At 39.1% G+C, this 20,277-nt stretch overlaps 1 protein-coding gene and 1 non-coding gene across 2 annotated transcripts; one reads left to right on the top strand and one right to left on the bottom strand.

Annotated features, from left to right (window-relative positions):
* Positions 1–4,535: 4,535 nt before the first annotated feature.
* LOC148211343 (uncharacterized) lies at positions 4,536–18,400 on the bottom strand. The gene is made up of 6 exons (XM_088124392.1): positions 18,133–18,400; positions 12,971–15,168; positions 11,984–12,871; positions 11,193–11,854; positions 4,842–4,977; positions 4,536–4,754 (listed from the first exon to the last, which is right to left on the bottom strand). Exons 1-6 carry the CDS (start codon positions 18,398–18,400, stop codon positions 4,536–4,538), a joined length of 4,371 nt encoding a protein of 1,456 aa, XP_087980518.1.
* LOC148211344 (small nucleolar RNA R71) lies at positions 15,660–15,766 on the top strand. The gene has a single exon (XR_015791158.1). It is a non-coding gene; the product is annotated as a small nucleolar RNA R71 (small nucleolar RNA).
* Positions 18,401–20,277: the final 1,877 nt, after the last annotated feature.

Here is a 20,277-nt window from a genome sequence, read left to right as displayed (position 1 = left end):
CGAACGCAGATCTGATCGTGGTTGCAATAGAGGCATCTTTCGAGGTTGTTCACTGCTGAAGATTCTACCATGGGTCGTTGGTTTTTTGGGGTTGCGCAAGTTGTTGAAACACAAAGTGGGAAGGGACTTCAGTAGAGAAGAACACGCCACTGCTCGCGGAGGAACAAAACAGCCGTGGCTGAAGCTTGTGTCGCGGATCTGCATGCGCCATCGCCATCTAATCGTCGGAGAAGTCCACCGCTGCTTATCAAGGACCGCTGGAGAGAGGTGTTGGCCTACGAGAATGAAACCATAGGGGGGCGGCTAGGGTTGAAGAAGAAGAAGGAGAAAAAAACTTGGTGGAGGCTATGGCTTTCTATTTTAATCGTTCTTTTGTTTTCTTCCTTTTCCTTTTCTTTTTACCAAAAACCAAAAAGGAAAATAATGATATTAACCAAAAACATTGCTAATGTCTTTAAATAAATAGGATTTTCCCTGATCTTTTTTGAAGAAGAAGACCCACTTTGAAGGATTTTGATAAATTAATTAAGAGATTAACTTAATTTAAAACTCAAAATAAAATCCCAAAACGAAAGAATTAAAGTTTCAAACAGTGAATTAAGATTTAACTAAAAGCTCTTCCCAAAATTTGAAAAAACATAATTAATTTAACTAACGGAAATAAACTTAAATTCTAATTTACCCAAAATTACAACTTCAAATTAAAAAAACTAATAATTTAATTTAACAGCTTAAAGGAAAATTCAAACGCTCAATTTAAAACTTAAAAAAAAATAACCTGAAAACTCGGGACGTTACAGTTAGTGTTGTTGGAAATTTAGACACTATAATTCTTTTAACCCATGGGCTTTTTTTTTTTAATTTGAGTAATTGGTTTTTAATTTTAAAACATTGAACAAAAGAAAGAAGCCCTAGAAACAGCAGCACCATGTGTCTCCTTCACATGTTGAGCCACCAGACCCCTCCCCCTCCCCCCCCTCCCCCCGTGTCTCCTTCTCATTCGCTACCCAGCAGCACCATACCTCTTCCGATGACCAGTGACCTCTCCCCACCGTGACGCCTCACCATCCCTGGCGAGCAGCAGTAGGCAACACGGCGACGAGCAGACGTTCCGCAGTTTCAACTTGCGTCGACGACTTCAGCAGCGGTTGGGCAAAAATTCGGCCGAATAGCGGTAACCCACGACCTGTACCACCTAGACTCGATGACCTGTGTTCCTCCTACAGTGTCCAACAACATCAGTGGCAGACTTGGAGCGTTTTCACTGCTACCAAAGGAAACAACATTGTTTTTGTAGTGTTTGACACCTACCCATATCTATTTCAAGCTCGATCTAAGTTCCTCATGCTTGTTTGAGTTAGCTCTAAGTTACCAACTCTCAAACGAAGTCAGTTGTGGTAAAGGACCTTTCAAAAAAACCCCTTAGAACCGATTTCAACGGGTGGAATCTTGTTTTAACTTGCTATTTTTTTATCTTTTGATGCCTGAGTGTTGAATCGACGTTAGGTTAAGGAGCATAGCAGTGTGTAAGTAGCACCAAGGGGCAGGTGTGTGCGTTAGTAGGTGCTTTTGACACGGTTTCTTATCGAACGATCTTATTTTTGTGCATCTCATGTATGTAAAAATTGTTGGTCATGGTTGAGGGCTTGTAGATGCTATTGATGGTGGGAATAAATGATGTGATTTTTCCCGATATTAGGTGCTAGAGAAAAATTGTTATGTGAGGTTGGGATATTCTTGATGTGGTTTTTCATGTTGTTATGTGTTGGAATATTTGTTTGTGATATGTTTGAACCCTCATGACGTAGTCCTTCATGATATAATTTGCTTAAACTTATTTTTCAGATATGTTTTGACATTCTCGTTGTGATCATATAGAGTAGAAAGTGTGAGAATAATTTGTATGGATTAGTTGGGCATTCTTCTTGTACTTTCTAAGTGTAAGAGCATCCTGAATCAAGAGAGTTATTACCATTGTATTGCATATGGTGTACAAAATGCTAGGATTTTGTTGTTTTGACGTGTGACTGTAACTCATGTTATCTCCTGACTTGGGCTAATATGTCGAGGTACCTATTGTGGAAATAAGTTGAACAATGTTAAATTGTCTGTCATTGTGTTCTGTGATGCATTATTGTCCTGTTGGAATGGTATGATAGGCTTTTAACAAAGGACCATGACTCGAATGTGGGGTCGGTCGTGTAATGAGAGGTGGATACACGACTGGACCAGCTTCGAGGCAAGTGGTCGAGGATCTTACGTTACTATTGAGTGTCGAGGCTCCAAATACAAAAGGTCGAGGGTCGGCATGATGAATCTTTTGATGAGGAGTATTGGGTCTTGACGTGGTGACGGTCAAGGACCCATATGTTTCAGAAAAGAATAGGATTTTGAATCATTTTTTATTTTCAAAACAAAGGATGGTTTATGGTATATTGGCTTGAGATTAAAGTTAGCATGTTTAATCGTGGAGTCCTTTATGAGACGAATATGATTCATTTACTTAGAATGTTGGGATCGTTGCTCATTAATCTTTCTAGCTTGTTGATTATTTTAGATTTGTTGTTGTTGTTTTTGCTTGAGGATAAGCAAATGGCTAAGTTCGGGGTGTGTTAGGGATGATTTTTTACTGCATAAATGTGCGTCGGTACGGCTGTTTGACCACTATTTTGAACCCTTTCCCATCATTATTTTCCAAAAGCGATTACATATTTTTAAAGTGTAACATACATAGAACATTTCTGGATAAATTGCAATATATGATACTTTAGAAAAAAATGAGAAAAGCATGGTCAGAATTCGAAGAAAATCACAGTTTTCTGAATTTTGCAGGAAAATTGCATCTGGTGCAATTTTGGAGCAATTTTGGAGCAATTTTCCAAAACGGGCATTTTGATTAATGAAGGGCATGGGGGACATTTCCAACATGTTTGAATCAAGCTACAACTGTGAGTCCAACTAAAAAATGGGTTGTTAGGTGAATCTCAACTTATTTCCACCTAAAAAGATGGGGAGTTCAACTAACTCGAGAGCCTATAAAAGGGAGTCTCTCCCTCAGCTTCAAATGATCCCTTCCAAGCTTATTTTTAGCTTCATTTACTTCCTCCTTCCTTGTAGTTCTCATTCATATTCTTTAGATTTATGTTTTAGTTGTTATTTCTTGTATTTTAATACTTTTGCTTACCGTATTTCTTTTAATTCAAGTTCTACCTTTTGTTCTTCATTTATTATGCTCTTCTTTAGTTCTTTAGCGAGTTTTCACTCCTCTCACGCTCGAAAGAGAAGAGGGTCAAGCTAAAACTCATTGTACGGCTTATTAATTCGTTTTAATTCAATGAAAATTACTTCCTTTATATTTCCTGCACTTTCTTTCTTTTAGTCATGCACTAAATTAGTTATCAACCTCTTTGTAGAATGCCTTAATCAAAATAATTTGATTTTCAACACGCTTTGGATTTAGCCTAGATTATGCCTAGCACATTTTTGGGTTGGTTTCTAAAAAGTTCTCTTTACATCCTTTTTTCCATTTGGCCAATGGAATTATTATTTATACACTAAAGCCAAACTCTAAGAATGGTGGGTTAGGTAAAATAATAGGAAACCAATATACGATGTGACTTAGACATAAGCACATAAAACATGGTCTTAGACATAGGCCCTCTTACCCATATTGCAAATGAGTTGATAAATATTCTCTTGGATTGTAATCATACATAGAAATACGATTGTAGATTACCCTAGCCTCCGCAGCAACTAAAAGCGATAGTAAAATAGTAGAACTCAAATTCCTAAGAAAAGCTAGAATTGCGCCTAGTGCATTTTTCCAACAGTGTATATTTTCCATATTTTACATCAAAACTAATGTAGGAAACAAAGAGGTTGAGTTTTATAAAATTGGTTGACATTTCAAACCCCAAACAACAACATTTCATCACTATTTTCTTCATAAACAACAATTGCATTATGAACCATTCACTTCATTATAACTGTTTTGAAAAGACACAAGTCCCTGAGGATTCAACCTTAGATTCCAAGTATTACTTGTGATGCGCTTGCATGAGTCTCTAGTCTATTTAAAAGTTTAGGAAGTCCCAACAGTACCCGTTTCATTTTAGACCAAAAAATTCTACCTTGATATGCCCACTGAAGGGTGGGACAATACTGTTGCAAAACTTTAGAACCCTATCTATTTCTGGAGTTTGCCATAGCACTGATCTCATGCAAACACCTTCCGATGGGATGATGCTCCCAGGACACTACGAAGTCGAGCATAAAACCCCTGCTTTGCAAACTAATGAAGGATACCATATGAAGTGTTATCACACGACCTTCCCCCACTTACTTTAAATACTTTCTCCATTCACCTTGGTATTGACCCATGTAAACACCTTCCGAAGGGAGGATGCTCCTAAGGCGCCACGAGGTGAAGCACGAATCTCACAGCATGAACTTCACGGAGAGCGTGAGGGAAAGAGTATATATTATACATACCTCGACAGTGTCTCTGATGAACCCAAGTAGGCATACTTCAGATGCTAAGACAATGCCTTAAGCTCCAGGACTGACAGTTCTTCTATAGATGGCTTCAACAGTTTATACTCTCGTTTTGTGAGGTATAATGACTCATGCATGCACTTGGTTGATCTTTCATTGCTATTCATACTTTCTATGTAGATAACCTTAGGGTCTTCCTTTATATCATCAACATCACTTCCAGAGTCGACAACTTCCAGTTGCTCTAGATTGCTTACTGCCTATAACTCTTTCATTAATGCTTCATCCATAATCTTAAGCACTGAACATTATTTTGATTTAGCAGGGAATTTCATTGAATCATATACTGAGAATTTCACTTCCTGATCTTGAACACGCATTGTTAGCTCCCCCTTGTGACCATCCACCAATGCTCTACCAGTGGCAATGAATGGTCTTCCAAGAATGATAGGGATCTCTTTACCTGCTGACTGGGCGTTTATGCTGAACGCACGCGCTAAGCGTGGTAACAATTATATAGATGCAAGCGCACACCTGTCAGAGTAATATAAAATGGATGGAGTATCCAAGTATCGATCCTCAAGGACTTCTAAACAATTTCCAAACTCTAAAGTTTTAAAGAATAGTGAATGTTGGAATGAGTGATTCTTGTAAAATGGGAAGTGGTCACAAATAATGGTTTGGATTTGGGATTTGGACTTAGAATGATAAAACCTAGCCCGATTTACTTCAAGTTAGCCAACAAAGAATCAAGGACATGCTAAGGATAATATGCATTTTACTTTAGAAACTAACGACTACGCTTCTCACTTTACTTATGTCTAAGCAAGTTCAAAGTCCTAAGACATTCCCTAATATGTCTATTATGAGATATATCTTAGTTTTAGGATGGAAATAGTCGCAACCTCGGGTTAAGGTCCTATGTCTAGGCTACTTAAGCGGAACCCTTATGTCTAAGGCGCTCCTCTCCTCGGTTTAACCACTCAACAATGCAAATAAGCAACCTTTTCAGTATTAACTTGTTAAGACTTACAGTGGCCTTCTCTAAATCCTAACTTTTTGGGAAAACATGTTGAGCAATGAATGGAAAGTAAAAACAGTACTTCTTAGCAACCCTTTTTAGACATAAAAGGCTAACTATCCATAACCGGGCTAGAGACGGGAATGTAGAAAGACATATTGAAGAAAATACAGCAAGTAAAATGGTTGAATGTGGAATGCATGTGTGAAAAACAAAAGTTAACTAACGGAGAGTTTTTATCGGGATTGAGAGCTTCGCCCTTCTCTTTCAAGCAAGGGGGAGTGTCACGTGCTCTTTCCTCCAAAAACACAACTCTCTTAACTAAAAATAAAGTAAAGGCAAAGAGAAGATAAGCAAAGTGCTAGATTTTTATATATTTGAATAAGTAGAAAATAACTAAGTACAAATGGAAACAAAACAAAGCTCAATAAAAGAATGTAAAGTACTCGGGATTTAAAAACCAAAAGCAACTAATGAAAGCAACTCAAAAGTACTTAGAAAGCAACAAAGAAACACTAAAAATGATCAAGAGAAGGAAGCAAGGCTTGATGAATTTGGTGGAGAAGTTGCTGGAATTTATAGCTGTGCAGAATTGGTTAGGTAGGTCCTAAAACGATGGTGAATCACCCATTTCCAACTCTTTTGACTGACCAAATCGTGCTCAAACTGATAGTGGAACACTTCTTCTACACGTATGCATCGGTTGGAACCACCAAAACGCATTGGAAGACGCGTTTCATTAAGGGCAAAGTTGGAAGAAAACCAGTTTTTCTGCAGGCTTCCCAGGCGCCTGGCGCCTCCCATGATACTTTTTCGTCTTTTTGCTTCTTTTGATTAATTTGCACTCCCAAGTGGTCCTAAAATGTCATAAATACAATATAAGCCATCGACAAACTATAGTATATGAATTTTGCATGAATTGGAACTCAAACGATCGAGAAAAATCCGAAACAAAGCTGAAACATAGTAAAAACAGCATCTAAAACCTTCTTTTTACGCATGTAAACAAGCGTAATCACACCCCCAAACTTAACTTTTTGCTTGTCCTCAAGCAAAACTTAGCAACTTTAATCAGCTTTCTAACACATGGACAAGGAAAAGCAAAAGCAACCGAGATGTTCAATCATAAATTGTCTCAAGGAAAAGATGTCAAAGCCTACCATTCTATTGCCTTTGTAAACTTAGTCACTATAAACCAAGTTTGAAATGATAAAAACTTTTTCTTTCAAAATCTTTTTTCTCTTTCAAAAACAGAAAACGTTTTCAAATACCCCTAAGGAATCTGCACACTCCCTTCTTACACTAAGACTTTTACATCTGAAAGACCGGCTACTAGCCCCTGAGGTTTCCACACACTAACATCGGTTTCAACCACAGCTACTCGTAGAAAGACTTTGAAACTAACAGCTAGGTCATAAAACGACGACAATGAGAAACACGAAGTCACTTATCACCATCCTTACTGCTATTTTCAAAGTCAACACCCAACCTAAAACTAAATGGGTGTCTACAGTAGGACTCAGAAATCATAACTACATTTTCTTTAACTCTCATTGTTTTTACCACTCTTTTCTTTCTAACACAAGTCTTTTCCTCACTCTTATTTTCTCTCAACAAGACTCTTTTTACTCTTTTGCAAAATTTTTTTTTTATTTTTTTTTTCTGTTTTGTATTTTTTTCTTTTCAACACTTTATTTTTTTTTAATAGCATTTGTTTTTCCAACTGACTCTTTTTCAAAAGAAAATAGCATGATTTTTCAAATATAAATAACACTTTATCTTTCTGAAACAACGACTCACACAACGACTGTCCCCCCAAACTTAAGAGAGACAGTGTCCTCACTGGGAAAAGACTTTTGCATCAGATGAAAAAAAGGCTTAACAGTAAAAAGGACAAGGACTTCCTATGTAGGGGCAAAGAAAAAGCTTAATGTCTGTAAAGATCAAAAAGACATAAAAGAAAATGAGTTTATCACATAAACAAAGGAAATAGCTCAAAGCTTAGTCAGACATAGAACAGAAAACTCAACAATCTCTTATAATCATCATCGACATGAAATCACATGCACAGCACAGATGCTTCAAAATAGGCATGTGAAAAGCTAAACTAAGGTTAAGTGAAGGCATACTTTAAGTGATCAGAAGATAAACGATACTAATTTATTCATGCTTCAACTGAGCTCGAAACATAATCAATACAAAAAAAAAAAAAACATGCGTAGTAATGCTAGAATATGCAAACTACGTCATTAACCAAAAGAAGAAAACACAAAAAAATAGTAAAGAAGGAACCTCCCCTTCATGAAGTCGGAGGTTGTGGACTAGGATCAGTGTCAGTACTGGGAGATGGATGACCAAGGATAGCAGCTAGCGCTGGAGGCCATGAAGGTAAAACCGCAAAATCCAATGAAGCCCTTAAGTTGTAGATATGTTGCACGACTTCTCGAACCTGATCTCGCAGCTGGTGGTTCTCCTCTCGAAGACGACGGATCTCCGATGTAGGAGACATCCCAGTACCTTCCCTTCTTTGTAACGCATGGGCGATAATACGCCGAATATTCTTCTCTTCCACAATTGGGGCATCTCTCTTAATTTGATCCTCAGGGAGCTGTACACCTTGTCGCAAGCATAAAGAAGTGACCAAACGTGGGTGATAAAGCTTACCACGTGTCCGGTGGGCACACTCATGGATACTGGTATTGATCAATTCTCCATAATTCACATCTATGCCCTTTAGCATGGCATAAACCAGCAATGCCCTATCCTGAGTGACATGCTCATCATGCTCCGTTGGCAGAATTCTGTTTTTGACTATGTATAACCATCCTGCAGCAGCTAGGGAAACATCCTCGGGTTTTAGTCGTACCTTGCCATGAGTAGTCAAATCCCAAGTGGTAGAGGGCTTCCCAACACATTCTAGAGCCTCATCAAGCTGTTCCAGAGTCGGAGTCACTAACATCTTATTGCCCACAGCATCTCTGATATTCTCAATGTTGAAGGTGTAGTTGATCTGAGTGGCATCAAACCGTATTTCCTTCCCACGCACTATGGCTATATGTGACTGGGGATGGACTGCAGCATAGAATTCTCTGACTAACTCCAAAGCCTCACATTGTATGGGCTGAATGAGTGGTCTCCATTCTTTGTCTCTGGCGGTCTCCCTCCAATCATCAGGCACATCTCCTAGGGTGAGATCAAATCCCAATTCTGTCATAATCTTACGGGATTTCATTAATGAAGTTCGAGTGGCTAAATTTGCTGCGTTCCATTTCGTCTCGACCTCCTCTCCCTCAGACAAGTCCAGTTCAATTGTATCAACTGGCCCAGGTGCCACTACCTTCTTCTTAGCTTCAGCTGCTTTAGCTTTCGCAGCTCTCGTTTTAGGTTTATTCACGGGCACTGTTGGCTTCTTAGCCTGAACTGCACGTCGTTTTGAACTCTTTTTCTCCCGCCTCTTGTATTGAAACATTTCCCTTATCGTCTGCGTGTCCTCAGGATCTTCTTCGCTGGTAGGTTCTTGAGTACTATTCTCCCCAACCTTGGATCTACCTGTATCACACCCAAGCGGGTTAACTGTATTAGAAGGAATAGTCTGAGCATCCCTTACCCCTGGTAGAGTGGCCATCGGTGTGACATACTCATCCGTTGCCAATGGAGTAGATCCAGTTGCCCCAGTAGGCAACTCTTGGTGACTACAAAATGCTCCTTCTGTAGGTGTATCCAATGGGGAAGGTTCCTGAGTATCTGTTCTCACCACTTTGTTCTCGGCATCCTCTGTTTCTGGCATATTTGAACAATGTCCTCGTGAAACCAGTAGAAAATCATCATTACCATCTTCCGGTGTAATAATCAATGGAGATGAATAAAACTGCTCCTCGTCCCTGTTCTCCATAGATGAATCCTTAGGCGTCAGACGCCTACTACTCCCATCTTCCTCAATTTCTGGGTCTATCATCACCTCCTTGCCCTTCCTCTTTTGCCCTATCGAAACCCCGGGCTCTAGCCTATGGCTGTGGCTCTTCTCTTGCTCTCCTCCATGCTCATCTCCTGCATCCATTGGCATATTGATTGGGGTTGGCATCCTAGGAGGCTCTAAGGCTTTTAGTTGTCCCATGTTGAAGGTACTCAATATGTTAGGGTTCAATTGGGGTGCTTGAGGTCCTCTTTCTAGGAATGGAAGTTGAGCTGGTGGGGGAACCCTAGGTGAAAGCATCCCATAATTGGTTGGAGGTACCCAATGACCCATTCCATAATAAGGTGGAAGGTTAGGAAATAGAGTAGATAGGTTTGGCATTCCATAGGGATGAACACTAGCTGGAATTTGCATTTGGGACAAGGGAAAATGATAGGAAGGAACCGAGTTAAACATAAACGGTTGGTACATACCCGGATTGATCATTGGAGGAAGTTGTTGAGGATTTTCAGCCCTAAACTCACTGTTTTGAGGTATATTAAAGGTGGGTAGTTGCTGAAAATTAACATAACCATGTGGGCTCATTATAGGATGTTGTGTAGGAGCTTGGGATGGAGGACATTCAAATGTTTGAAGCGGGTTTCCTCCCCTAACAGCAGCTAGCCTAGAATCTGAACCCATGTGGTGTTGGAAGTTCTCCAATGGTGGAAAAGGAATGCTTGTGGCATTTGGAGCTTGAGTGGAAGAGGTAGGAAGTGAAGTATGTTGAGAAGAGGAAGCCATAGATGTAAGCAAATGCTGGAAATTTCTTCTTCTCTTTGGTGGTAGCTGAAAATCGAAAACAAGGGTGATGAAGGGAGTGGGTTTTTGCCGAAAAAACAAGGGGAAGAAGAGAGTTGTGTGGGTTTTGGTGGAGTTGTAAAGCTTAGGCAATGGGTCTATTTAAAGCTTTCCCCAAACTAAATCCTAAATGGAAAGGGATTGACATTTAAGTTCAACCAAGTTTTCCTAAACCTAAAAGGAAAAGAAAACAAATTTGAATACAAAATAGGATTAGGGAAACAAAATTTGAGTTTGAAGAGAAGTTCTTAAAGCTAAATCATAGAGGATTAATGTTTGACCCAAAATAAAGCCCATGCTATCGAAAATTAAAACCCAAACCGTGAAGGAAAACGAAATTCGAACTGCTGGAAAACAGGGCAGGCGCCAGGCGCCTGCGTGATTTATTTTCGCAAAGGGCAGGCGCCAGGCGCCTGCGTAAAATTTTTTCAATGTTTTTTTTTTTTTTTTTTCTCATTCTTTCTTTTTGTTTTTCCACGTTTTCCAAAAACATTCTTAATAAGCAAAACTTTTTATAATTAGACAAAAAGAATGTAAGATACAAAAATTTCCTTCCTTTACTTTTGTTCTTTCCAAACGGATAAGAAGGAAAAACATTTTTCGCAAACATTTATTGACCTGAAAGTTGAATAGAGGTTTTTCCTCTATCCACTGGTTCTCCAAAATACGGCTTAAGTCTCTGCCCATTTACTTTAAAAACATTTCCTTTAGAGTCAACTAGATCCACTGCCCCATATGGGTAGACTTTAAAAATTTGAAAGGGACCAGACCATCTAGACTTAAGTTTCCCAGGAAAAAAGTTTCATCCTAGAGTTGAATAACAGAACCAGATCACCTTCTTGAAGATTGTTCGGCCGAAGACGCCTATCATGCCATTGTTTAGTTTTTTCCTTAAACAACTTAGCATTCTCATAAGAAAAGTGCCTGTGTTCTTCTAATTCCAACAATTGTAACTTCCTCGCTTCACCTGCAGCCAACAAATCAAAATTTAATTTCTTAGTAGCCCAAAATGCTTTATATTCTAGCTCAAGAGGCAAATGACATGCTTTTCCAAAGATTAGCCTATAGGGGGACATGCCGAGGGGAGTCTTAAATGCTGTCCTATATGCCCAAAGTGAATCATCAAGCTTAAAAGACCAATCCCTACGGTTAAGATTTACAGTTTTTTCTAAAATGTTTTTTATCCCCCTATTAGATATTTCGGCTAACCCATTCGACTGAGGATGATATGCTGTTGCAACCCTATGACGCACATTGTATTTAGTCAGCAACTTTTGCATAGACCTATTCACAAAATGAGCCCCCCCATCGCTTATCAGACAACGCGGGGTTCCATAACGCGTAAAAATGTGCTTTTGCAGAAAACAAATAACAACTTTGGAATCATTGGTAGCAGTTGCAATGGCTTCTATCCATTTCGAAACATAATCTACTGCTAACAATATATAAAGCTTACCATTAGAAGATGGAAATGGACCCATAAAATCTATACCCCACACATCAAATATTTCAATCTCCAGGATCGGGGTTTGAGGCATTTCGTAGCGTTTAGATATATTACCTGTCCGTTGGCATTTGTCACAAACCTGGGCAAACTTATGTGCATCTTTGAACAGAGTGGGCCAAAAGAACCCACTTTGCAAAACTTTGGCTGCGGTTTTGTGTCCTGCAAAATGTCCTCCATATGGAGACATATGACAAGCGTCTAATATCGCCTCGTGCTCTTCTTCTGCGACACACCTGCGTATGATATTGTCAGGTCCTAGCTTATATAAAAAAGGCTCATCCCAACGATAACATCGAACTTCATTTAAAAATTTCTTTACCTGTTGCTTGTTGAACTCATAAGGAACTATTCGACTTACCAAATAATTTGCTATATCGGCATACCACGGAACTGAATCAACTCGCAAGAGTTGCTCGTCAATAAACTGTTCACGTATAACAGTTCCATCATCACAGAGCGGGGATTCCAATCTAGACAGGTGATCAGCAACTTGGTTTTCAGTACCCTTCCTGTCCCTAACTTCAATATCAAACTCTTGAAGTAACAAAATCCACCGTATCAAACGTGGTTTAGCATCTTTTTTAGCAAATAAATATTTTAAAGCAGAATGGTCAGTAAAAACAATGACTTTTGTGCCTATCAAGTAAGACCTAAACTTATCAAAGGCGAACACAACTGCTAACAGTTCCTTTTCAGTAGTAGTGTAATTGAGTTGTGCACCGGTCAGAGTCTTACTAGCATAATACACAGGATGCAAGATCTTGTTTTTACGTTGTCCTAACATAGCTCCTATTGCATAATCACTAGCATCACACATGAGCTCAAAAGGTAAATCCCAATTAGGTTCGATAATTATAGGAGCTGAACTTAGAGCAACTTTCAACATTTCAAATGATTTTAAACAGTCATCATCAAAAACAAATGGTCTATCATGTTCTAACAATTGACACAAGGGTTTAGAAATTTTTGCAAAGTCTTTTATAAAGCGGCGGTAAAATCCCCCATGCCCTAAAAAACTTCTAATCCCTTTGACATTTGTAGGAGGAGGTAGCTTTGAAATGATGTCTATCTTAGCGTGGTCTACCTCTATTCCTTGCTTGGAAATTTTGTGACCCAAAACAATACCCTCTTGTACCATGAAATGACACTTCTCCCAATTTAGGACTAGGTTTGTTTGTTCACATCTCTCCAATACTCTCTCCAAATTAACTAAACAAGCGTCGAAAGAATTTCCAAAAACAGAAAAGTCATCCATAAAAACTTCTAGAATATTTTCTACCATGTCAGAGAAGATGGCCATCATACACCTCTGAAAAGTCGCGGGTGCATTGCATAGTCCAAAGGGCATTCGCCTAAAAGCGAACGTACCATACGGACACGTAAATGTTGTCTTCTCTTGGTCTTCTGGAGCAATAGTAATTTGATTATAACCCGAATATCCATCTAAAAAACAATAGAAATTCTTACCTGCCAGACGGTCGAGCATCTGGTCAATAAACGGGAGAGGAAAATGGTCTTTCTTCGTTACCTTGTTGAGTTTGCGATAATCAATGCAAACTCTCCACCCGCTCACAGTTCGGGTTGAGATGAGCTCATTCTCCTCGTTGGCCACCACGGTTATACCCCCTTTCTTTGGTACACACTGTACTGGGCTTACCCAGCTGCTGTCGGATATTGGGCATATAACATCGGCGTCAAGCCATTTAAGAATTTCTTTCCTTACAACCTCTTTCATCTTCGGGTTCAACCGCCTTTGACTCTCAATAGAGTTCTTAGCATCTTCTTCCAATAGAATTTTGTGCATGCAAAAGGCCGGGCTTATCCCTCGGATATCTGCTATCGTCCATCCAATGGCCTTTTTGTGCTTCTCCAAAATCTGCAATAAAGAATATTCATTAGTAGGTGATAAATTAGAAGCTATAATAACTGGTAAAGTGTCGTTATCCCCTAGATACGCATATTTCAAATGCGACGGCAATGGCTTCTGCTCCAACGTGGGTGGTTCCACTATGCACGGAAGTAACGACTTGCATTCTTCTTTTTGTATTTTTTCAATAGGATTAGCCACATCTTCTGGTCCTTCTGCTATCTTATCAAGCTCTTCTTCAATCTCTGTAACTAATAAGTCATAAAACTCATCAAACATTATAGGATTCAAGCTATTTATAGCAGAGCACTCTTCAAAGTCTCCTGGTAATTTCATGGCGTCTAGAACGTTAAATTTAACTTCTTCATTATTTACCCTCATTGTAATTTCTCCCTTCCTCACATTAAAAACTGTATCCCTAGTGGCTAGAAATTGTCTTCCCAAAATAATGGGAACGTTTAAGTCTGCCTCGCAATCTAGAATGATAAAGTCCGCAGGGAAAATGAATTTGTCCACCTGGACTAAAACATCTTCTATCTTTCCCTCAGGTCTTATAATAGATCTATCTGCTAGTTGGAGGGTAACCGTAGTAGGTCTAGCTTCTCCTATGCCTAAAGATTTGAAAACTGATAATGGCATAAGATTAATGCTAGCGCCTAGATCACATAATGCCCTACCTAAGTTTTTTCCTCCTATGGAACATGGAATGGTAAAACTGCCAGGATCATTACATTTCATGGGTAGCGGGCTGCCTACAGCTTCACTACTACATTTTGTCATGGCTACCAGTTCATGCTCTCCTATTTTTTTCTTCCTAGAAACTATATCTTTCAAAAACTTAGCATAATTTGGCATCTGTTCTAGAGCATCTACTAATGGTATATTTATATGCAGTTGTTTTAAAATATCTAAAAATTTTCTAAACTGGGAATCATTATTTTTCTTAACTAATCTTTGTGGAAACGGGGGAGTAGGGGTAAAAGAAGGCTGTACCTGTGGAGGAACACTCGGGGTGTCCTCATTACCTTTTCTAATATTTTCTTTTTCTGGTGTTGTTGGATTTTCTGGTATCTTTACAATTGGTTCAGTGGACGGAATCTGTACATCTGTTGTTGGCATTGTTGGTCCATCATATGCCAGTCCACTCCTGAGGGTGACAGCTTTGCACTGTTCTTTCCCTTCTCGTTTTGGTAATTCAGTATGGCCTGGAAAAGAACCTTGTGGTCTATTCTTCAATTCATTGGCAAGTTGTCCCAATTGGGTCTCAAAATTCCTCATTGATGCCGCTTGGGATTGTATCACTGCGTCGGTTCGGGCCATGTACTCCTTCATCATATTCTCAAGATTTGAGTTGTTATTTTGAACTGGTGGAGTCTGTGTTCTCTGATTGTACTGCTGTTGCGGTGGTGGGATGTATTGTTGTGTAGGTGGAACATAGGGCTGCTTGTTCTGTTGGCTCTGCCCTTGATTAAAACCGCTCGAACCTCCTTGACCTCCCCATGAGAAATTAGGGTGGTGCCTCCAACCTGGGTTGTAGGTGTTCGAATATGCGTTAAAGTTCCTATTGTTCCCATGTCCTACATAAAAAACGGAAGCAGGGTTATGTGGACAATTATCATAGATATGGGTTTCACTGCAAAATGAACAAATGAGATCGTTGACTTGGCAAACAGGGGCAGGAGTGCAATAATCCGACTGCACAGGTTGTATCGGCGTGGCTAATGGATTTTTTATTCCCAATGCCATCTCTTTCAGCCTCTGGTTCATTGTAACCATCTCTTTTTGCATCGAGGTCGCAATGTCCAGAGCCAAAACTCCAGCTGGATCTTGCTTCTTTGGTGCTGCCCTAGATCTTTGCGAACACCATAGTTCGTTATGTGAAGCTAAGTCATTTAGGATGTCAACTATCTCGTTGAATGTCTTCTTTGTAAAGGCTCCGTTGGCAGCATTGTTTAGCATCATCTTAGTAGGATGATCTAAACCTCTAAAGAAATGTTCTATCTGGATGCATGCCGGCAAGCCATGGTTCGGACATTTCCTGATTAGTTCTTTAAATCTCTCCCACGCCTCGTGAACAGGTTCACGATCATACTGTCTAAAGGAGATGATCTCCTCTCTGATATCAGCGTGGCGAGTAGGTGGGAAGAATTTTGTTAAGAACTTCTCCACTAACGACCCCCATGTGGTGATGGATCCCGGTGGAAATGCATTGAGCCATGCTCTAGCTTGGTCCTTCAAAGAAAATGGAAAAAGTGTTAGTCTCAGAGCATCGTCTGTTATACCAGGTAATCGAAATGCATTTGCAATTTGAATGAATGATTTCAGATGATCATGTGGATCCTCATGTTCCTGCCCTCCAAAATGTCCAATTGTCTGCAACATTTGGAACATCATTGGTTTAAGCTCAAAGTTTGCGTGGGCTGGAATAGGGTTGACTATCCCTGAATCAAAGTTCTGAAAAGCCGTGGCGGCATATTCTCGCATTGCCACGTCTCTGTTGTCCGTCATCTGGATATGGTTGAATTCATCATTTCTTGCATGATCTCTCATATTACCGTTAACAGCAGGTGGATCAACCGGATCACGAGGTGGAATGTCTGCCATTGATGTGCTCGTACTCTCTACCTCACTTTCAGGACTGATTTCACCTTCTCTCTCTTTTTGCTTTTCTAGTTGTTTTCGAAGTCTTTGCTCCTTTCGAGTTTTTCGAAGGGTCCGCTCAATCTCAGGGTCAAGGGGTAGAAGAAAAGATCTTGTGCTCATGCACTTTAACGTACCCTTGTGAGATAAACGACCAAAAATATAGAACAAAAACGGTGGATGGAGATTACACCCAACAACAATTCTCAAAAATAAAAACTAAAAGAATTTGAAAATAATTTTAAAACTAAAGTCCTCGGCAACGGCACCAAAAACTTGGTTGGGCGTTTATGCTGAACGCACGCGCTAAGCGTGGTAACAATTATATAGATGCAAGCGCACACCTGTCAGAGTAATATAAAATGGATGGAGTATCCAAGTATCGATCCTCAAGGACTTCTAAACAATTTCCAAACTCTAAAGTTTTAAAGAATAGTGAATGTTGGAATGAGTGATTCTTGTAAAATGGGAAGTGGTCAAGAATAATGGTTTGGATTTGGGATTTGGACTTAGAATTATAAAACCTAGCCCGATTTACTTCAAGTTAGCCAACAAAGAATCAAGGACATGCTAAGGATAATATGCATTTTACTTTAGAAACTAACGACTACGCTTCTCACTTTACTTATGTCTAAGCAAGTTCAAAGTCCTAAGACATTCCCTAATATGTCTATTATGAGATATATCTTAGTTTTAGGATGGAAATAGTCGCAACCTCGGGTTAAGGTCCTATGTCTAGGCTACTTAAGCGGAACCCTTATGTCTAAGGCGCTCCTCTCCTCGGTTTAACCACTCAACAATGCAAATAAGCAACCTTTTCAGTATTGACTTGTTAAGACTTACAGTAGCCTTCTCTAAATCCTAACTTTTTGGGAAAACATGTTGAGCAATGAATGGAAAGTAAAAACAGTACTTCTTAGCAACCCTTTTTAGATATAAAAGGCTAACTATCCATAACCGGGCTAGAGACGGGAATGTAGAAAGACATATTGAAGAAAATACAGCAAGTAAAATGGTTGAATGTGGAATGCATGTGTGAAAAACAAAAGTTAACTAACGGAGAGTTTTTATCGGGATTGAGAGCTTCGCCCTTCTCTTTCAAGCAAGGGGGAGTGTCACGTGCTCTTTCCTTCAAAAACACAACTCTCTTAACTAAAAATAAAGTAAAGGCAAAGAGAAGATAAGCAAAGTGCTAGATTTTTATATATTTGAATAAGTAGAAAATAACTAAGTACAAATGGAAACAAAACAAAGCTCAATAAAAGAATGTAAAGTACTCGGGATTTAAAAACCAAAAGCAACTAATGAAAGCAACTCAAAAGTACTTAGAAAGCAACAAAGAAACACTAAAAATGATCAAGAGAAGGAAGCAAGGCTTGATGAATTTGGTGGAGAAGTTGCTGGAATTTATAGCTGTGCAGAATTGGTTAGGTAGGTCCTAAAACGATGGTGAATCACCCATTTCCAACTCTTTTGACTGACCAAATCGTGCTCAAACTGATAGTGGAACACTTCTTCTACACGTATGCATCGGTTGGAACCACCAAAACGCATTGGAAGACGCGTTTCATTAAGGGCAAAGTTGGAAGAAAACCAGTTTTTCTGCAGGCTTCCCAGGCGCCTGGCGCCTCCCATGATACTTTTTCGTCTTTTTGCTTCTTTTGATTAATTTGCACTCCCAAATGGTCCTAAAATGTCATAAATACAATATAAGCCATCGACAAACCATAGTATATGAATTTTGCATGAATTGGAACTCAAACGATCGAGAAAAATCCGAAACAAAGCTGAAACATAGTAAAAACAGCATCTAAAACCTTCTTTTTACGCATGTAAACAAGCGTAATCACCTGCATCGTAGTCCAACATAATAAAGTCAGCAGGGAAAGTAAATTTATCTACATGTACCTGAACGTCTTCAATTTTTCCCTCAGGATGCGTGATAGATCTATCCGCTAACTGCAAAGTGACTGTGATAGGCCTTGCTTCTCCTATTCCCAGCTTGTTATAAATGGACAGGGGCATGAGGTTAATGCTGGCTCCAAGATCACACAATGCCAGTCTTATCTTCTGTCCTCCGATGGAAACAAGTATGGTAAAGCTCCCAGAGTCATTCATCTTTGCTGGAATCTTGCTTTTGAGGATAGTGCTTCATGCCTTGGTCATTGCTACAGTTTCATATTCTCACAGCTTTCTCTTTTTTTTTAATATTTCTTTCAGGAACCTCGCATAATTCGGCATTTGCTTTAGTGCTTCCACCAAAGGTACGTTCACACACAGTTGCTTCAACACATCTAATATTTTCTTAAATTGAACGTTTGCTCTTTCCTCTACAACCGCTTGGGATGTGGTGGTGCTGGTTTGTACTCTACTAGAGCATCATAATGCTCTGCTTGCTTCCTTTTCTCAGGCACTCTAGCCTATGACGATCCTGCATTAGATGCTCTAGCATTCATTGGGTTCACTTCCTCTGTGGTAGTATTCTGATCTTCCCTTAGTTGCTCAAAACTCTACACCGGTGGTGTAGATGAAGCTACTTCTGCTGGCTCACTTTTCTTTGCTGGTGGAGATTCTCCATCTTCTTCTTGAGTAGGCTCGCTCACTGCTCTTGAGACATTCAAAAGTGTAAGAGGTAATGCTTTCCCACTTCACAATGTGAAGGCTTTACATTCCTCCTTGTCGTCCCACTTTGGCAATTCAGTGTCACTAGGTAATGCTCCATAAGGTATACTTTTCAGATCTATTGCGAGTTGGCCTACTTGAATCTCCAAATTCCTCAACGATGCTCCCTGGCATTGCACTATTGCATTATTCCTTTCCATATACTTCTTCATCAGATTCTCTAACGATGCAAACGATCCTTCAGGTGGTCTCTATGATGCTACCTGACCATGGTTCAAAAAGCCTATGGGATAACTTCCTTTTTGCTAATATGCTAGAGCATTAGATGTGTCAGCATTGTTTCCTCCCTAATTTCCACTCCAACTGATGTTAGGGTGATTTCTCCAACCCAGGTTGTACGTATTGGAGTATGGATTGTTTCTACTATTCTGTGGTTTCTCCAAATAGTACACCGACTCTGGATTGTCAAGGCAATTGTTATAATGATGATCTCCTTCGCAAAAAGAGCAAGAAATCCCTTTAATGTTGTTAACATTTGCTTTACCGACATATGCTTCCATTGTACTTTGTTCTGTCATGCTCCTCATAACCAAGTCTGTCAGATTCTCAATCTTCGAATTCAGTAAAGAGTACGACTAAGATTCGTTCAATCCCTTGCTTCCTTTACCTTGAATGGCTCTAGGGTCAGACGTGAAAGGTCCCGGAGTGGAAACAAATTTCCGTTGCTGATTTTTGGGATACAAAATTGAATTTTATAGAAGAAAAACACAGGGGAAAAACAAACCTTTAAAGAACGTTTCTTCAGTAAGTTCACCTTGAACACCACCACTATGTCTTCCTAGCTATCCTCTTGGGTCTCGGGATCGTGCTGGTGGGAGCAATCCTTGGGAACGAGAGGGAGAGATTGAGAGTCTTGAGAGCTCTGGGAGATTTTTTTTTTCTGTTCTGTAACACCTTCTTCTTCATTCTCCAACACTTGGAGAAGAAGAAGAAGGGTGACGTGGGGTAACTCCCCACGTCACAACACTTCCCACTCCCCTGCAATTTTGCAGTGAGTTAATATTAATAATAATATTAATATATATATATATTTATAATATATAATAATAATCAAAAAATATATATAATAATTAATATATATATAAAATTAATTAATCAAATTAATTAATATAATTAATTATTAATCCAATTAATAATTAATAAATATATATATACATAAATAATTAACACTTAATTATTTATTATAAAATTAGAATCATATTCTAAAACATTACTCTCGTATAACCTATAGTTTTAATGTACATTTTATGCACATTATTTTTAACCTATAGTTTTAATATGAATCTCATTCATATTTAATTTTATTTGAATCT

The sequence above is a fragment of the Momordica charantia genome, assembly GCF_013281855.1.
Source record: "Momordica charantia cultivar OHB3-1 chromosome 5 unlocalized genomic scaffold, Mcharantia_2.0 BLBB01000005.1, whole genome shotgun sequence".
NCBI classification, from domain to species: Eukaryota; Viridiplantae; Streptophyta; class Magnoliopsida; order Cucurbitales; family Cucurbitaceae; genus Momordica; species Momordica charantia.
This window is presented reverse-complemented; position numbering and strand designations above follow the sequence as displayed.